The sequence below is a fragment of the Lotus japonicus genome, chromosome 4 (assembly GCF_012489685.1).
Source record: "Lotus japonicus ecotype B-129 chromosome 4, LjGifu_v1.2".
Lineage (NCBI taxonomy): Eukaryota > Viridiplantae > Streptophyta > Magnoliopsida > Fabales > Fabaceae > Lotus > Lotus japonicus.
The window spans coordinates 73,547,158-73,566,037 of NC_080044.1; the positions used below are offsets into that span (position 1 = coordinate 73,547,158).

Genomic DNA, 18,880 nt, shown 5'->3' on the forward strand with positions numbered 1-18,880 from the left:
TCTTGGATCCTCCTCTATACTATAGCAATAATAGTATTGATTATCAATCTGATCCTTTGATCCTTCAACTAGATATAATTGAAAATCAGACCCATAAGATTTAGGTTTTCTAGCTCTTTTGCTTTTACGAGGTTCGAATGTCTCACTTGGTACATCTGATCATCCTTTAGATATTCATCCGAATTTGGTATAGAGTGCTTTGGTCTAGGTATAGAAGAGAAACAATTCTCATCAAATATGGCATCTCTCGATTCTATAATCGTGTTAATAGAAATCGAGTCATTAGGTTCTATAACATAAAACCTATAAGCCTTGGAATGCTCAGCATATCCAACAAAGATGCAAGCTACACCCTTTTCACCCAAAGTTTTCCTTTTAGGGTCCGGGAGTCTAACCACGGCCCTGCAACCCCAAACACGTAGAAATGCCAAATTGGGTCGTTTCTTATACCAAAGTTCATATGGGGTAGTCTTGTTCCTTTTATTAGGAACCCTATTTAACAAATAGCAAGCCGTTAACATGGCTTCTCCCCAAAACCCTTCACTCAAACCAGAGTAAGATAACATGGCATTCACCATTTCTTTAAGAACTCTATTTTTCCTTTCAGCCACACCATTTTGTTGAGGTGTATATGATGCCGTAGTCTCATGAATGATTCCTACGGATTGGAAAAATACAGGATCATAGTATTCACCACCTCTATCCGTACGTAATGTTTTAATCAACACATTCTGTTGCAGTTCAACTTCAGTTTTATAAATTCTGAATTTATCTAAGGCTTCGTCCTTAGTGTGCAACAAATAAACGTAGCAGAATCTGGATGCATCATCTATGAAAGTGACAAGATACTTTTTATGTCCTAATGATGGAGTAGCATGCAAATCACATAAATCACTATGTATCAATTCAAGTATGACAGATTTCCTTGTTATACTTTTAAAAGGTTGCCTAGTGATCTTTGTTAACATGCAAGTTTTACACTTTTCTACATTTCCATCAAAAACAGGAATTAAATCATCTTTAGACATTTCAAACATTCTTTTATAATGTACATGTCCAAGACGTGCATGCCATAAAGATGATTTATTAACATTCGAAATGGACATAAATACAGAACCAGAATCATTAGGAACTCCATTCAAATTCATCATGAACATACCATTATTATAATATCCAAATCCTACAAACACACCAGACTTCGATAAAACATATTTATCGGATTCATACACTTGCTTGTATCCAAGCTTATTCAATACAGGACCAGAAATTAAGTTCTTACGTAGTTTAGGAACATATAAAACATTAAACAAAGTAATAGTCTTTCCAGAACTGAATTCTAACACCACGCTTCCTTTGCCTTCAACAGGATCAAAGTGATGATCTCCCATGTAGAGGACAGATCCATCTTCCACTGGAACAAAATTCTTGAACCAGAAACGATCCTTGCAAACATGTGTTGTGGCGCCAGAATCAATCCACCATGCGATAGCATCATCCTGCACATAAAATGCTTCAGAAATTAGTGAAACCGAATGTTTAATAAAACTATTCAAATCACAAATTGATTTCTGACCTTGGTTTTGGGATTGGTCCTTAGACCCTTTTCCCGAACCACTTGCATTCGCGTTGTCGTGCTTTTTGCCTGATCGGCAATCCCTCTTGAAGTGACCTGTTTTTCCACACTTCCAACATTCTAGTTTCGGTTTCTTGTTAGAACCGAAACTTCCTTTGTTTTTCTTGAAAGCACGCTTCTTTCCTTTGTTTCTATTGTTATCGTCCTTACCACCACCCTCTTCGATCATATTAACCGAGGGTCCAGCAACTTCTTTTCCTTTTCCTTTGTCACCCTCCTGCGCCCTTAGAGATTCTTCTATGCGCAAGTGACTTCCAAGTTGAATCAAAGACAAGTCGTCTTTTCCATGCTTCAAATTGTATTTGAAATCCTTCCATGAAGGAGGCAACTTGTCTATGATACTTGAGATAGATATTGTTTCATCCATCATCAATCCGTGTTGTGTGAATTGTCCAAGGATTCGGAGGAGTTCATTGAATTGTTCTATGACAGACCTTGATTCAACCATCTTGTAACTGTTGAAATCGGTTACAAGAAACTTTTTACTAGATGAGTCCTCTGCCATGTACTTGAATTCGAGACAATCCCACAATTCCTTTGTAGATTCCACGTTTTGATAAACATCAAATAAGGGATCAGACATACCGTTAAGAATGTGGCCTCTGCATATGTAGTCGTCGTTCTCCCACTTTGATCTGCGCCTTATATTTTCAACCGTGTCATCCTCCAGAAGTTCTGAAATTGGTGTAGACAGGACATACACCACCTTCAACGCTGTCAACATGAAATGCATCTTCTTCTGCCAACGCCTGAAGTCTTGTCCTTGAAACTTGTCCAATTTTCCGAAATTGGTAGTCATCTCCTTGACGGTGCTTCCTCCAGTGCTTCCTCCAGCCATGATTATCAGAGTTACTTTGTTCGTTTGTTAGAAATTAGGGTATGATAATCATGGATAACTTCGAAGAATCGTGTTGAACACTTTCCGAACAAAGTATTTCGACCCTATTCTTGCCTGGGTTCACGAACTCCTTGTTGGGATAATTCTGAAGATGAATCTGCTTCAGGCAAATGAAGAACAGATCAAGAATGTAGAGCGTATTTTTGGTTTCTGTTTTCTGTATATCAACTGAGGGCCAAATAACTCATTTATAAGGAGTTTGTTTCAGGAATTGGAAAAACGGTTAATAAAACCGAATTCCAAATATTTGATTGTCTTGCTCTTTAACTTAGTGGACAAGCGAAGCTCGATTTGTCTATTGCCATACAATTAATATAATTCAATACATAGGTGTGGTTGTCGTCACCATCTTATAAGTCGTATTCTATTAGCTATATCTCAAGTCTTTGGAGAGTGAGTCGGTTGCAAAACTGACTAAGTTGAGAGTGTTATGCACATCGGAAGACTTGTTAGCCAGTCGCGACTGTTTAGGTATGAGTCAATTATAACTTTATAAGGGTCGGTTAATTAGCAATTCAAGTGTTCGGCCACTAGATTAGGCATCACGTGCATTGATGGTTGACTCGTGGAGACAACCGCAACAGTAGGATCCTCTTGCTTTGGTTTTTACCCTTTAGCAATGGCCGACATCCAAAACGATAGTCCCTTGATTATGGTCTTTACATTTGGTGATAAACGAGCTATATGGACAATATATGAGGATCATGTTTTAGAATTCGAAATAGGCTTAATTCTACACCAAAAGCTAATTTTGGAGTGATGATTGCTCGACCAAATATATACACTCAATGGTCATATGTCTAGTCCATTCGACACTTATTAACATACCCCCTCACGTTAAAGGTTGGACATCTGGATTGTGAAGTTTGACGGACTAGACATATGCTGGTGACTTAATAAACAAATACTATATAAAATAAACTCTAATATCATATTATAATGCAAATTTATTGTAACCCCAACATGCAAACTAGTTTAGGGATCATCAACATTTATTTAATCATATCTCTAACTAGCGTGAATTTTCTCAACACGATGCATGTTACTTGAAAAACTTCATGACACCAACCCATATGCAAAATATATACTCACGATTGGAAGGATTAGGAAATCATCACCCCGATTGGCTTGTTATCCCCTGACGTACCTGATTCATTAATAATAAAGTGTCACTAAAGAGTATATACCACTTTCATACACATACTTTTTTGTGGCGATTTTTTGACCTTCGGTATAAACTGCTGTTATACTACTTCTATATGAATGGTTTGCTGTCTACTTTTGATTGGTTATTTATTCTTTTATCTTATACTTTAGCACCCAAAATTTTGTATCATACATTTTGCTAGCTAATTAAAAAATCATGTTTTAGCCTTTCTCTTAATTTATTAATTTACTGTCCCAACTATTGGGGCAGTGCATTAAAATAGCTCAGGAAAGAGTCAATTCTCGAATTCTTAAAGGTTTCTTTTTAATAACACTGCAGCCAGCTAGATGTTTGTCTTATTGCTCTTTCAAGAAAAACAAGAGATAAGAGACCACTAAAGAAAAATAAACAATAAAGTATTATTAGTATCCAGTACATTTTGTAAATAATTTTAAATTTAAATAACATAAAAATATAAATTAAATATTATATTGAAAGTATATTGAGGGAATATAATTAGTAATTATTTTAAAAATAAACTAAAAATAATCAGATACATATAATATTGTATGTTGAAAATTTAAATCTACGAAAAACTTTTTTTTCCAAAAGAAAAAATGATAAGAAGAAACAGATTTTTTTTGTATGAGTTTATCTTTTTTTCTTTGGTAGATTGTATGAGTTTATCTAGTTTTGAATTGTGTGGCAAGTAGCAATAACAAATATGGTGGCAGATACCTAAATATAGAAAACAAAAGACGAAAATAAATGAGGGTCCAGAGAGATGCCGGCAAAAAAATTGATTGGTCCTTAAGAAAATACTAGCCATGTCTTCTAAGAGAAAATACTAGTCATTTTCAAAAAAAATTTAAAATACTGATCTAAGACTAAAAGCATGGATCAAAGCAGCATGAACGAGAAATATACGTATTAATGTCGCCAAGTAGATAATATTAATAAGCATATGTGACCTTCAAACAGTATTTAACTATTCATTCATTCATTCTCCATGAATAATATTATTGGTTCCCTGCCTGAACAGATCGAGGTGCTGATAGAGTTTGCTGAGAGATTTTAGTAGTGCTTAATTAGCAAGGATTTTCTTGAAAAACATGGAAGAAGTTCTATTTGAGAAGGAGGGATGCACATCATCCCATTGCCATCACTGGTGCAATATGTATTCCATGGCGGAGTCAGAATTTTAATTTAAGGGGAAAAAACTAGCAGAATACTAGAATTGTTTTAATTTTGTTCCCACATACATACATTTTTTGTGGTAATAATTTTTTATAAGTAGAAGAAATATATAATTAATATTTTTTGATGAATTAAAAAAGAAAATATACAATAACTTGAGTACAAAAAATACTTTTTTTTTCTCGATACATCGGAAAGGTAACAAAACAACAAAAAAAACTACCCGACGCCTAACGAATCCCTAAGCAGCAGGACTTCGAGGTCCACACTAGGAGAAAGACAAAGCCTAAACCCCACCCCAGACTGAGCTTCCTTAGCCATTGAATCAGCCACTTGATTGCTGTCCCGGTGCACTGCCTTCACATTGATACGCCATCTTCTTCGCAGGAGCAATTTGATCTCACCAATTTCTGGTACAAAACGGTCCAACTCACCATTCCAATAGCCGTGACCAGCTCTTGACAATCAACTTCGCACTCAAGCTGCCGGTGACCCCAATCCCACACCATAGTTAGGCCATCCCTGAGGGCTATTGCTTCTGCAATCAAAGCACTGCCACCATGCACAGTGTTCATGAATCCACGGACCCAACGCCCCTGCTCGTCCCTGCAAACCCCTCCAGCTCCCATGACGTTACTCTCCAAGCCATAGCTTCTGTCAGTATTAATACAAAAAATACTAATTAACCGACTCATAATTAATTTGAAAGTAATGGCCTTTGATATGATAATGTTAATTTAAGAGTAAATTACACTTCACTACTTTGAGGTTTTTCTATATCACACTAAACTCCAAACTTACTCAAATATTACACTCCACCCCATTTTTTGTTAGGAAATAGTGTAAAAAAAATTGTTATCTACTTGAGAAAAATGGGGTGAAGTGTAATATTTGAGTAAGTTTGGAGTTTAGTGTCATATAACGAAACCTCAAGGTAGTGGAAAGAAATAATTAGCCAGTGAATTCACTTGGTTAACTTGGAGTTTGAAAGAAAAAAACATATCAATATTTCTAAAGAAAACATGAGATATGAGAGTCCACCAACAAGATGCTCATTATGGATGGATAATCTCTATGAAAAAAACAAATTAAACAGATATATAGGAGATATCGGATAATCTTGCCTAAGGCCTCTCCCGGGCTTGAAAGAGGGAAGACATTCCACAAAATAGAAAGCTGCAATGAGGTAATGCATGACATTATTAATTATAAGACCCAGGATGCCTGTAGGAAAATCTAATTAAGAGGGGTCAGTGTCTTCCTTAAGAACTCCATAGAAACTTTGTCAAATGTTTTCTCCAGAACTATTTTGAAAAACAAGTTCCCTTTCTTAGACTAAGACAAATTCATGTGATGAACAATCGCTTGGGCGAGGAACACACTGTCATATAATTCATAAAATAATTTATAGCTCTATAACTTGTTTAATTTAAATTAATTATGATAATTTTAAATTTATCTAATATTATTCAATGGGTTGACGTAGGTTCAAATCGTCCATATATATGTTTGGCTCTCCTAGATAATGTCTTGAATTCTAGTCTTGCTTAAAAAAATCTATTAATTATGTGAATGTTTCTAGTTTAAACATAAAAAATTGTCGAGATATACCTCAATGAAATGAGCAAAGAAAATATTACTTGTAAGACCCAAATCTAAAACAAAATAGGGAACATAGTTATTTGAAGTTCAAACTCCATATTTAACAGCTTAGGATCGATGTCTTTGATTCAGCTTAGGAGTACTTGACTACGAGATTCGGTGCATTGCTGGTACTCCCTCCGTTCCCTATTATAAGTCACATTTTTTGAAAAAAATTTGTTACAAAATATAAGTCACTTTCTAATATCTAGGAAGCATTAAATAATTTTTTCCAAGTTCACCCTCATATTTAATATGAAAGAGATGATAAACTTTAGAAGTATTAACTTGGAAAGAGAAAATCATAGGAAAGTAAATAAGGGTAATCTAGGAAAGTAAATCATTTTTTTTACAAATTTATTACTAGTAACTACTTTTCTTAATCTAAGAGAATTAGTTATTTGTGACTTATATATAGGAACGGAGGGAGTATAACATTAATTTGACTACGCGATAGGAAAATGTCTTAATTAAGGAGACAATGTACTTTAATTAATGTGAAGATTTAATTTAATTTTTAATAAATTTTCGGCTGGACTCTTAAATAGTCACATATAATTTACAATAACGTTTAAATAACAATGGGAATCTGCAGAGTATCTGGTTTAGTTGGGCACAATCATTCAAAAGAATTTAATTTGTTTATGAAAATAATTCATGCCACAAGGAAATTTATACATAATTTTATCATAAGAAATCGTTAAATAGAAAACTTCATTTACAAAATGACTTGTCAAGCAACAGTTTCTCTAAAAAATGATACTAGTATATGAAAGTTGAGAGATGTTTAATTACATGATAGAGCCCGTAGCTGTAAAGTCCATCTCCGATCCGGCCCCCATCTTTTATTCACATGTTCCATCGAGTTTGTTCATATTATTCTTTTTTTCTCTCCTAGGGTTCACTGTTTGATTTTATTGCAGTTTTCATTCTAGGGAGAGTCTTTTTCCCAGATCTTGCTGGTTTCCTTCCTTTGTCTTTTGCAAGAGGATCGTTTTTGTGTCTCTCACTTCTTTGACTCCTTTCTCCTGCTTTTAAGTTCAGAAGCTTGGCTCTAGAGGAAGCTTCTGGTTCTTGAGATCTGCGAAGTTTTCTGACCAATGGAACACTTGGAGCTCCCACAACAGCCCCTTGTTGATGAAACCATGACGGGGGATGGTCTGCTTCCTACACCAATCCCTCTTTCTCTTGACGGTGCTACCTTAGACCTGCAAGTGGAAGAGGAAAACAGCTTGGAGTTAGCTAAACGTACTTTGATTGGGAAGGTTCTGTCTGACAAACCCATTAACAAGAATGTTATGAAATCTATGTTACTGAAAGCTTGGAACTTGAAATCTGGAGTCCAGATGACAGACATGGGGATCAACTGTATTCTCAGTACCTTTGTTGGGGAGAACTTGGCAAAAAGAGTCTATGAGGAGGGTCCTTGGAATGTAATGGGCAACATCCTGAGCTTGCAGCAGTGGATCCCAGAGTTATCAGTCTTTGAGGTAAAATTTAATTTTGTGGCCTTTTGGATCCAAATACATGGCCTACCTTTGGACCTCTTGAATACTTCCAACGCTTCTAAAGTTGCATCCCAGATTGGAGAAGTTTTACTGGTGGAAAACCCCAAAGTTGAAGGGAAACTCTTGAGACCATTTATAAGAGTCAAGGTGTTTGTAGACACAACTAATCCACTAGTTACTGGGTTCTGGGTCCCTAGGAAGAACTTGCCAAAGACTTGGGTTTTTATCAAGTATGAGAGACTTCATGGCTTTTGTTTCAACTGTGGCTTAGTGGGACATGAGCAAAAAACCTGCACAAGACCAAAAGCTATGGCAACTTTCAACCCGACTTTACCAAGATATGCCCAGAATCTGGGAGTGTCAACAGCTAGATCTTTGGCTTCTATTGCTGTGGATAAAAGCACTTGGAAGGGAGAAAAAGCTGGAGGGGAAGGAGTAGCTACAGCTGAATCCGGTCGCCCAAGCCAAGATGACCAGGAACTGAGGTACTGGAAACAAAGGCTAATGAAGGAGAATAGAAACAAAACTGACATGGCAGGAACTAGCAAATCAGATATGGAAAATATGCACAGGCAACCAGATATTGAAACAAATGAGTCTAACAGCTCTACTGCTACAAACATCCCTACTCCTAATGAGGAGTGTGCTTGCCATGTAAGCACTAAGACAACAAAGCAAAGAGAACCAGCAACCAACCAAGGCCAAACAACAAACAGTAAAACTGATGAACTTTCTACTAACATGGAAATCAACTCCCCTTGTTGCTGTCATGGGGGACAACACGAAGACCTTTCCCTTGCTGATCAGGAGAATGCAGCCAGAGATAAAGGAGCTGAAGTTGAAAGCATTCCAGTTACTAGAAGAGCCCTTTTGTCCTCAGGTCCTTGTGCTGGCCTAGGACCTTCTAATCTTCAGTCCCTTGTAATCCAAAAAGAATTCATAGGGACTAAGGAAGATCATGTCCTTCTTGATTACCCTAGTCCTACTCAAGGAGGAACTTCACTGTTTAGTGCTGAACTTTCAGATGCAGATATACTAAAGGCAAGAGGGAAATGTCAAGCTGATATAGGATCTCAAGGGAGAGAGATCAACCACATTGTGCAACTAGACCACAGGAAAATAGTGATACCAACCAGATTACATAATAACACCCAGAAAAAGGCACACCACATGGAATTAATCAACAACGCTTATTTTGTGGAACTTCCAGAAGAGAGAGAAGGCAGACAGCTTCGAACCTTTAATTTTCTTGACAGCTACTGGGAATCAAAGCTGGTTAAAAAATTTGCTGAGGGAGTCACCTTAAAAAGGGTCAGAAGTTTATCTGAGGAAACTGGTGAGTCCTTTCCTGAGGAAGGAGGGCACAAGAGGAGACTTATGCTGTTAGGGACAGCAAATAACTATTCTGATGTTGATGGTTCTATGGCTGAGGAGGCGGGCCTTGCCTTGCCCCCACCCCCTAGATGAGTATTTTGTGCTGGAATTGTCGCGGTATGGCGGCTCCTGCGATAATCCTTGAGCTCAAGGACCTCTGCATACAGGTCCAGCCGTCACTGCTCTTTCTAATGGAAACCAGAGCCCACCTAGAAAGAGAAGATAACATGAAGAGAATGCTGAAATATGATCATTTGTTTTGTGTTGAAGCGCAAGGAACCTCCAGAGGACTATGCCTGTTCTGGACTGAACCATTCTCTATTGAAGTTCTTCAATTTTCCCAAAATTTCATACATGTTGCTGTAAAGGACAAGGTGAATGACAGACTTTGGCTAGGATCCTTCATCTATGCTAACCCTATTTACAACATCAGAAAGGCTATGTGGCCCCTGATTGCAGGTCTTAATACAGGAAATGATCCTTGGTTTTGTGCTGGTGATTTTAATGAGATTCTCAACCCTAGTGAGAAGGAAGGTCTTCGGGAACCGAACAGGAACAGGATTCAGAGCTTCCGGGACTTCTTAGATGATGCCAACCTAATGGACGTGGAACTAAAGGGTTGTAGGTTTACTTGGTTTAGTAATCCAAGAAACGGTTTTGTTACCAAAGAGAGAATTGATAGAGTGCTTGTCAACTGGTCATGGAGAACTCTCTACCCAAATGCAACAGCTGTGGCCCTTCCCATTATAAGTTCAGATCACTCTCCAATTAACATCCAGATCCATGCAAAGGTGAGACCCCAAAAGTCCTTCAAGTATGAGGCTCTTTGGGAGGAAGATGAGGAATGCAGACAAGTGATTCAACAAGGATGGAACAACCAAACCCAAAGCTCTAGGGAGGATTCTGATTGGGAAAAGCTTCTGAACAGAATGGGAAATTGCAAGAATTCCCTCCAAAACTGGAGCAAGAGTAAGTTTCGTAGAGCTGATCAAGAAATATGGGGTTTGAAGAAACAGCTACAGGAATTTCAGAACAGAACCTTAACCAGTGAAGAAGGGGAAGAAGCAAATGAAATTCAAAAGAAAATCAAGACCCTTTGGAAACAAGAAGAAATCTTTTGGGGGCAAAGATCAAGAGTGAAATGGTTGAAATGGGGGGATAAAAATACTAGATTTTTTCATGCTTCAACAGTTCAAAGAAAGGACAAAAATCATATTGCCAGATTGAAGTCAAGCCAGGGAGAGTGGATAGAGGGTCAGCAAAATATAGGCAGAATTATTCAGGATCATTTCACAGAAATCTACAAGAGCACAACCACCAACTACACCCTCGAGTGCCTTGAGGATACTCAACCTCAGATTTCTCAAGCTATGAATTTAAGCTTGATCAGGGTCGTTTCTACAGATGAAATAAAGAGTGCAGTCTTTGAATTAGGAGACCTAAAATCCCCAGGCATGGATGGTCTAAATGGCCTTTTCTTCCAGAAAAATTGGCCCACTATACATGAAGAGGTTAGCAAAGCAGTCAGCACTTTTTTCCTCACAGGTGAAATCCCTCTTGAGTTGAATGAAACAGTTGTGGCTTTAATCCCAAAAATCCCTCTACCTGAAAATTGCTCCCAGTTTAGGCCTATTAGTTGCTGCAATTTCCTTTATAAGGTAATTACCAAAATCATGGTTACTATGCTTAAACCTTTCATGAATACTATTATTTCTCCTTTCCAAAGTGCTTTTATTGGGGGCCGACAAATACAAGATAATTTGATCATTGTCCAAGAAGCCTTCTACCACCTTAACAGATCAAAGAGAGGAAGGGAGAATCAGGTGATTATCAAGCTTAACATGAATAAAGCCTATGATAGGCTTGAATGGGGGTTCCTAGAAGCTACTCTCAGAAGGTTTGGTTTCTGCGAAGAATGGATTAAGCTAGTGATGATTCTAGTTAAAGGAGTAACTTATAGATACAAGGTCAATGGCATAGTTGGAGACAGTTTGATACCTGAGAGGGGTCTCAGGCAAGGAGACCCTTTGTCTCCTTACCTTTTCCTTTTGGCTATGGACGTCCTATCCAATATGTTCAGCAAGAGTCTCCACAAAGGCCTTATTAAAGGGTTTCAGCTGGCACCTTCTTGCCCAATCCTCACTCACCTTTTCTTTGCTGATGATGCTATTCTCTTTGCAAATGCTTCAGAACCTGAACTCTATCAGATCCAAAAGCTCCTCAACTTCTTCTCTCAAGCATCAGGACAACGTATCAATCTTCAAAAATCGGGCCTAATGAGCAGCAAACATCTCATGAGGAGTAGAAAGCACATTTTGGCTAACATTCTAGGTGTACAGATTTGGGATAAGCCGGAGATGTATCTTGGTTTACCCGCTGAGTGGGGGAGATCAAAGACTAGCTCTCTACAGTGGATCAAAGACAGAATTCTCAACAAAATTCAAGGGTGGAGAGGCTGCCTCCTAAATCAGGCTGGCAAGGAGGTTCTAATCAAAGCTGTCCTCCAGGCCATCCCTTCTTATGCTATGGCAATTCTCAAATTTCCTAAGACTTTCTGTAGTCAACTTTGTGCAAAGGTAGCCCAATTCTGGTGGAAAGGAAAGAAACAACGAGGCATTCATTGGCGTAGATGGGAAGTTCTTACCTACAGCAAAGAGGAAGGGGGCTTGGGGTTCAGAGATTTTGAAAGCATGAACCAAGCTTTCCTTGGGAAGCAGGCTTGTAGAATTCTGGATAATCCACATGCTCTATGGGTACAAGTTCTTAAGGGTTTATATTTACCAAATTCGGAGTTCCTCCAAGTGAATAAAAAGAGACAAGCCTCTTGGGTTTGGGCCAGTATTCTACATGGCAGGGCCTTGCTTTTGAATCATGGGTTGTGGAACATTGGAGATGGCTACACTACAGATTTTTCAGAACACAAATGGGTTTCAGCAAACTCCTATGTCCAAGGAGGCCCTACGAATACTAAGGTGGCTGAATTTATAGACAGGAGCAATCAAACTTGGGATGTTCAAAAACTGAGGCATTCTCTCCCTAGTACTGAGGTAAGCAAGGTGCTGCAGACCCCTTTTCGTATTACAGCAGGAAGTGATGAACTTACATGGCCTTTCAGACCTTCAGGCAAGTATGAAACCAAGTCGGGCTACAGGCAGAGTAGGAAAGCTACCTGTCCCGTAGACGTGAGAGCTGGTTCTTCAAACAATCCCACGAGCTTCCTATGGAAATCTATCTGGGGAGCTGGAATCCCACACAAGATTAAAAATTTCTTGTGGAAATTGTGTCATAATGCCATCCCTTTCAAGAGGAATCTGAGGAAAAGAGGGTGTGATGTGGATGGGAGTTGTCCAGTTTGTGAATCTGATGAAGAGGACTTAGTCCACTACCTCTTTCACTGTCCTTGGGTTAGGCCAGTTTGGTTTGGAGGAGCTATGCAGTTAGACATTTCAGATATTAACACTACAACCTTTGCTAATTGGCTAGAAAACAAATTCTCTATTTTATGCCAAAGGGGAGAAGGAGCAGGAGAAGCCATTGCTTTCCTAGGTATCACTCTTTGGGAGGTTTGGAAAATGAGAAATTAATCTGTCTTCAAAGGCCGACCTCCAGACCCTAGGCTATGTTTACAAAAGATCAAACTCTCTCACAGAGAGATCTCAATAGAGACCAGACCAGAACCAGTCTCTGATGTTAGTCAAGGTAGCTCAAAGAGGATTTACCAATGGAGAAGACCCCCACAAGGTTACCTCAAAAGCAACACAGATGCAGGCCTAAATTTGCAAAATAATAAAGCCATGGGAAGTGTCTTATTTAGAGATGAAAGAGGAGACCTCACCTTTGGAGCCACCAAGCGGTTCTTCACAACCAAGCCTATCCTAGCTGAAGCTTTAGCTCTTCGTGAAGCAGTTCTTACAGCCTCAAACATGCAGATTGGAAAAATTATTTTTGAATCAGACAACCTTCAATTGGTGGAAGCTTGCTTAAGGAGAAAAACAGTAGGGGTAATTCAAAATATAGTGGAAGATATACTCACTTGGAAGAGGAATTTCCCCAATTGGGGTTTCACCTGGACGGGGAGATCAGGAAACCAGAGTGCTCATGCCTTAGCTCGCTTGGCACTCCATAACTCACTACCTCCTTCTTGGTTTTGGAAGCCTCCTGATGATTTGAGAGCTGCCTTGAGTCTGGACAAGCAACGATCTCAAGTGTATAGAGTAAGGGGAAGAGCAGTTCAAGATGGTAGAAGAAGAGCTTGACTACTAAGGGAAGAAAGAGAGTCATGTTTCTGTTTGTTTTGTGTGTGTTAGGTGAAGCTCTTTTTGTTTTTGTTTTTACCCACCAATAATGCTGCATGCATTTATTTGATTCCCACGCTAGTGGTTGAGTTGGTGGTGGAGCCAGTGAACTTGACTACTTTTCTTCCCCCTAGAGTTTCCAAGCTTTCTTCTTTTAATTGTTTAGTTTTTAATCTCTTGTCCCCTTTGCCTTTCTTCAACTGCTGGCAGAGCCTTGTTTTCATTGTTTATTTGTTCGGCTGTGTGGGATCAGCATGTTGCTCTTTGGGCCTTTGTGCCTTTTAATGAATGGATCTTTGATCTTTGACCAAAAAAAAAAAATAAAAAAAAAAATATATTTGACTATATCTTTGGAGAGTGGTTTGGATGAGTAAGTAAATCACTGAACCATCCACCATATTTCACACTAACCAAAAAATAAAAATATTTTTTAAGTAATAAGACAAAATTGCCCTTATCTCTTTATTTATTTTTTTTCTTTTTCTGCTTGACTTTGTCAATGCTACCGTCTCCTCCGCCAACCACTTCACCAATCGGCAGAGCAAACACAAGGGAGTTAATGCCGAGGCTAGATCTTAGATCAAGGTCCTATATATCTCCTCAGATCTCAGTTCTATTTCCTAAAACTTATGGTCGCCCCAACATGAGGTCATTGTTCTCGAGTCAGAAGACGACACTGAAGCTCCTAGGGAGTGCTGGTAACAACGACAAAGGGACGAGTGGTGGTGTGTCTGATGAGGATCGGAAAATGAGGGCAGATATGGTGTGATGACAGTGAGAGGGGACAAGGATAAAAACATGAATAGAAAATAAGTGATGAGTGCATTTTAGTACTTTACTATTTTAATCACACATTTTATTTAGAGTACCACTGAAGCCAAAATCTTATCTTTTATTGGATCAAGACCTTATGCTCATGTAGAAACATCACATGACACAGTCAAGTTAAGATTTTTTATTTATCTCTCCCCACGCCTATTAAATAAATGCATTTGAACATTTATGAAAAAAAAAGTTGACACAAAATTTCACATGACATTTCATCGAACCTTAAAGAATTTTATTTAAAAGTCTCATAGTATAGGTCTTTATAAAATTAGGACAATCCTCACTCTAACCTAGGCATGAGCCTGTATGGGTATCCCCAACCCGACATTTCAGACTTTGATAGGGAAAATATGTCTTGATTGGGTTTAGAGAAAAATTAAACTAAAATTCGGAGAGGAGGAAGGGAAAGGTTTAAGGGTGCAGCCACCCGAACCACCCTAATGTAATAATTACCTAATTTGAATTATAACAATAGTTAAGTAGTAATATTTAACTCATCACATTTCTTTTGGATTTCTTATATTTTATTGAATTATTAGTTAAGTAGTATACTCATAAATGAATAATGTTGAATCATGCAAACTTCACAATTCAATTTGTTTTGTGCGTGAGGGAGTAAGCTAAGAAGCCTTACATAAATAAATTAGAAATAAAACTAAATAGGTAAAAAGTAGAATAATCCTTAATCACCGCAATTAACTTTTGAGTTGAGTTAGTTATATCCCAACTTCCAAGAGATTCTAATCACTTTCTGATGGGGCAATAACTATCTATCTACTTATCACTTTTCCTAGTTGCCTCTTTTGTTATTTCGCATGGACCACACTCCCACTTGCATCCAATTTCAACAATTAAAATATGGCAAATGATCAACTCTCAACAAACACAAGAATTCAAATCTGCAAGAACAGTAGTCGACTCATGTTTATGTGTTCTATCTTTCTTCCACTGGGAAAATGTTACTCCATTTGAAATATATAAACTATATTTCATCATCTGGAGTAGCCAATGTAGCCAAAAGTGCATCATCTTTTACGTCACATTGAAAAGCCTTCCATTTCCTTTTCAATCAGGAGGAGTAGCCTTTCTATATTCCCCTGAATATAATCACTTCCTTTTCCCTTCCCTTTATTCCTCTGCTATTCTCTATATAGTCCTTTCTACCTTACAACCAGGCCATGAATGAAAGCATGCACAAGTGAGCATTGCTAGTCTCACCTTCTTCTCCGCTCTCTCAAATCACAATTCTGTTGAGTTTTCTAATCAATTTTCATAGACACTTATGCTGTTTCGTTAAGACATGTGGCCTACATTAGTGGCTAATAAGATACTCAAAAAGCGATTAGGAAGCAACAACTTCATAGCAGATTATCCTAGATATGAAGAACCCTTGTTGGGTATTGCAGACATTGATCATAGCTCAAAAACAGTTCTCAATGATCACAAGGACACACAAAAATACAAGTAAGATTAATACTTTTCTCTCTTTAATCTCATATGTCATACATAGAATATCTTCTGATCACAGCAGAGTATTAGCATGTTTGGAATAACTTCCATTTACTCATAATCAGTTCTGGAAACCAGAAGTAAAGATAACTTATCCCCAAAATTGATTCTGGCTCTAGAATTTGATTGCATAAGAATTTTGAAACATGCACTATGTCTTCTTAAGTTCAATTCTGTTCTGGATTGGTTCTACTTTTGTATATTCTTGTTTTCATGTTCTCTCAATACTTCTGATTCTTCCTCTCTTTATTCATGAGTTAAGGGTATTTGTCAGCACATGGAACGTTGGTGGAGTTGCACCAGATGAAGATTTGAATATAGATGATTTGTTGGAGACAGATAACCACTCTTGTGACATCTATATACTTGGGTATGGTCAGAACTACTTCAGCCTTTTTCTTGCTAGCACAAAAAAACACATTTTGAAATTGAATGAAGCTTTTATCTTATAATAACCATTCATTTGTTGATTTTTTATTCCAGGTTTCAAGAAGTGGTTCCTCTAAAAGCCTCAAATGTGTTTGGATCTGAAAATAATAAGATTTCTACAAAATGGAATTCCATAGTCAGGGAAGCTCTGAACAAGAGAACACACAAGAAGGACAAAGATCAAGGTGATGTTAAAAACCAGGAGATAAAGAATATTAGTCCTTATGAAGAAGAAGGCCCACAAGATTTCCAATGTATCATTAGCAAGCAAATGGTTGGAATATTCATAACTGTGTGGACAAGGAGAGATCTTCGTGCATTCATTAGGCATCCAAGTGTCTCATGTGTTGGTTGTGGCATAATGGGATGCTTAGGAAACAAGGTAACCGATAACAAATCGCATTGAGTGTATATTTAGATACATGATGGAAAATTATATTAAAATTAAAATCACGATAACTCCTAAAGCTAAGAGAAATTATTATTGTTTATTGTGATTTTCTACTGTGCATCCAAGCATACACTGAACTGAATGTATATTAGTATTGTACATGCATAACATACATATTTGTGTTGCACTACACGCTCATAAAAGTCAACATCAACTTTTTAGATTAAACCTTAAGAAGAGTGTTTTTCTCTTTCTTGTAGCAACTGTATTTTAACAAGAAATGGCTATTGAAGAGTGATTATGGTGTCTATTTGGTGAACTTTTTATAATTGCACCATTGGAGAAATAGTATGTAGATGTTTGGAAACCCTTTCACAATTGACTCTAAAGTCAATAGAATCTTGGAAAAAGCTTATATGAGTAGCTTTTGAGTGCCAGAATTGATTAAGAAATAAAAGATGATTCAAACATGCTAAGAATGAATTGGTTATCTAAAAATCTTATTTGTATCTAATTCATTGTTTTGCAACTCTAATTAATTAGCAGGGTTCAGTTTCAGTGAGGTTTCAGTTACATGAAACAAGCTTCTGCTTTGTGTGCAGCCATCTAGCTTCAGGGGGCAGAGAAGGGGATGAGAAATGTAGGAACTCTAATGTTGCTGAAATCTTTTCAAGGACCACATTTCCTAGAGGCCCTTTATTTGATTTGCCAAGAACAATTCTAGATCATGAGTAAGTAACAACAATAGTTTGAAACCGTCCAATTTATTTTTAAATTGTTCTTTCCCCCCCCCCCCCTTGCTTTTCTTTAATAATTATGTTCCTTTCCTAATAAATAATGAAAACAAGGGGCAAATATTAAATAGCCATGGCTCTAGAAAGAGTTACTGTTTTCTTATGCATCATTAATATTGAATTTGTCCACAAAGAAAATATGCCGCCAAACATTAATCTATTATTCTTTGCTGGTTGGTACGTTTTAAACAAGACTTAATCAAGTTTGAGAAGTTGTTCTGCTATTTAAATTGCCAGACAAACAGAACAGAACACTGTAAACCATTTGCAGTTATTATAGAAATATATTCTAGTGGCTGTAATTGATAGCCACAACCTATTGAATGATCACTGATTAAATGAATGAAATATCTTTTCCAACTTGCACCTAATTAGTTGTACTGAGATATATACATGTTTTATTATTTTCTCCACCTAATCAAACCTTGTCTTGTGCAGTCATGTAATATTGCTTGGAGATTTAAATTATAGAATTTCTCTACCAGAAGAAACAACACGCTCACTTGTTGAAACAAGGGACTGGGATTCCTTATTAGAAAATGATCAGGTACATATAATTAGAGATTAAAAAGTCTTCTTGAATTGCTTTAAAAAAAGTTCTCTTTAAATTAGTCTCTAATGCAATTGTGTCCAATGGAAATGAAGCTAATGATGGAGCTAATGGCCGGAAAAATATTAAAAGGATGGCACGAAGGAGTAATCAAATTTGCTCCTACCTACAAGTATTTTCAAATTCAGACATGTACTATGGCTGTTTTTGTCATGGAAAAAAGCCAGAGAAGAGGAGAGCACCAGCATGGTAATTATTAGAACAACATACAATCGATTCATGATTATGGTCACAAGACAATCTAGTTGAATGATTATTAAATTCTTGTTTGTTCTTAATCTAGGTGTGATCGAATAGTATGGTACGGGAAGGGTTTAAAGCAACTTCAGTATGCTAGAAGTGAATCAAAACTATCAGATCACAGGCCTGTTAAAGCAGTGTTTTCAGCAGAAGTCAGGGTTTTACCAGAGTTGACAAGGGTGCAAAGCTTGTTTCTATCAGAAAGATTCGAGCAAATTGAATCTCCTTTTGAAGTTTCCACCACTGATGAATTTGTATTTAGGAAAAAAACATCAAGCTTCCGGTTGTAAATATTAGTGTAATTATGAACATAAACGTTTAATTTACATTGCAAAAAGACAACTACTAGAGAACTTCAGGGGAATGAAAGTGGAAAACTTCTTGGA

The 18,880-nt window shown here is 37.4% G+C and overlaps 2 protein-coding genes across 2 annotated transcripts; both read left to right on the forward strand.

Annotated features, from left to right (window-relative positions):
- The first annotated feature begins 13,192 nt into the window (after positions 1-13,192).
- On the forward strand, positions 13,193-13,654 carry LOC130713340 (uncharacterized). Its single transcript, XM_057563112.1, has one exon. It carries the CDS (start codon positions 13,193-13,195, stop codon positions 13,652-13,654), a length of 462 nt encoding a protein of 153 aa, XP_057419095.1.
- Positions 13,655-15,472: 1,818 nt separating this feature from the next.
- On the forward strand, positions 15,473-18,880 carry LOC130714837 (type IV inositol polyphosphate 5-phosphatase 9-like). The gene is given in 8 exon segments (XM_057564800.1): positions 15,473-15,985; positions 16,293-16,400; positions 16,514-16,841; positions 17,397-17,581; positions 18,083-18,191; positions 18,290-18,368; positions 18,371-18,443; positions 18,538-18,880. Coding segments are annotated over 8 exon segments (1,293 nt in total). The 5' UTR covers positions 15,473-15,821; the 3' UTR covers positions 18,785-18,880.

Bases quoted from the DNA above. Each gene is read 5' to 3' on its own strand.
- LOC130713340 (XM_057563112.1), top strand. From the start codon at position 13,193: ATGGGAAGTGTCTTATTTAGAGATGAAAGAGGAGACCTCACCTTTGGA.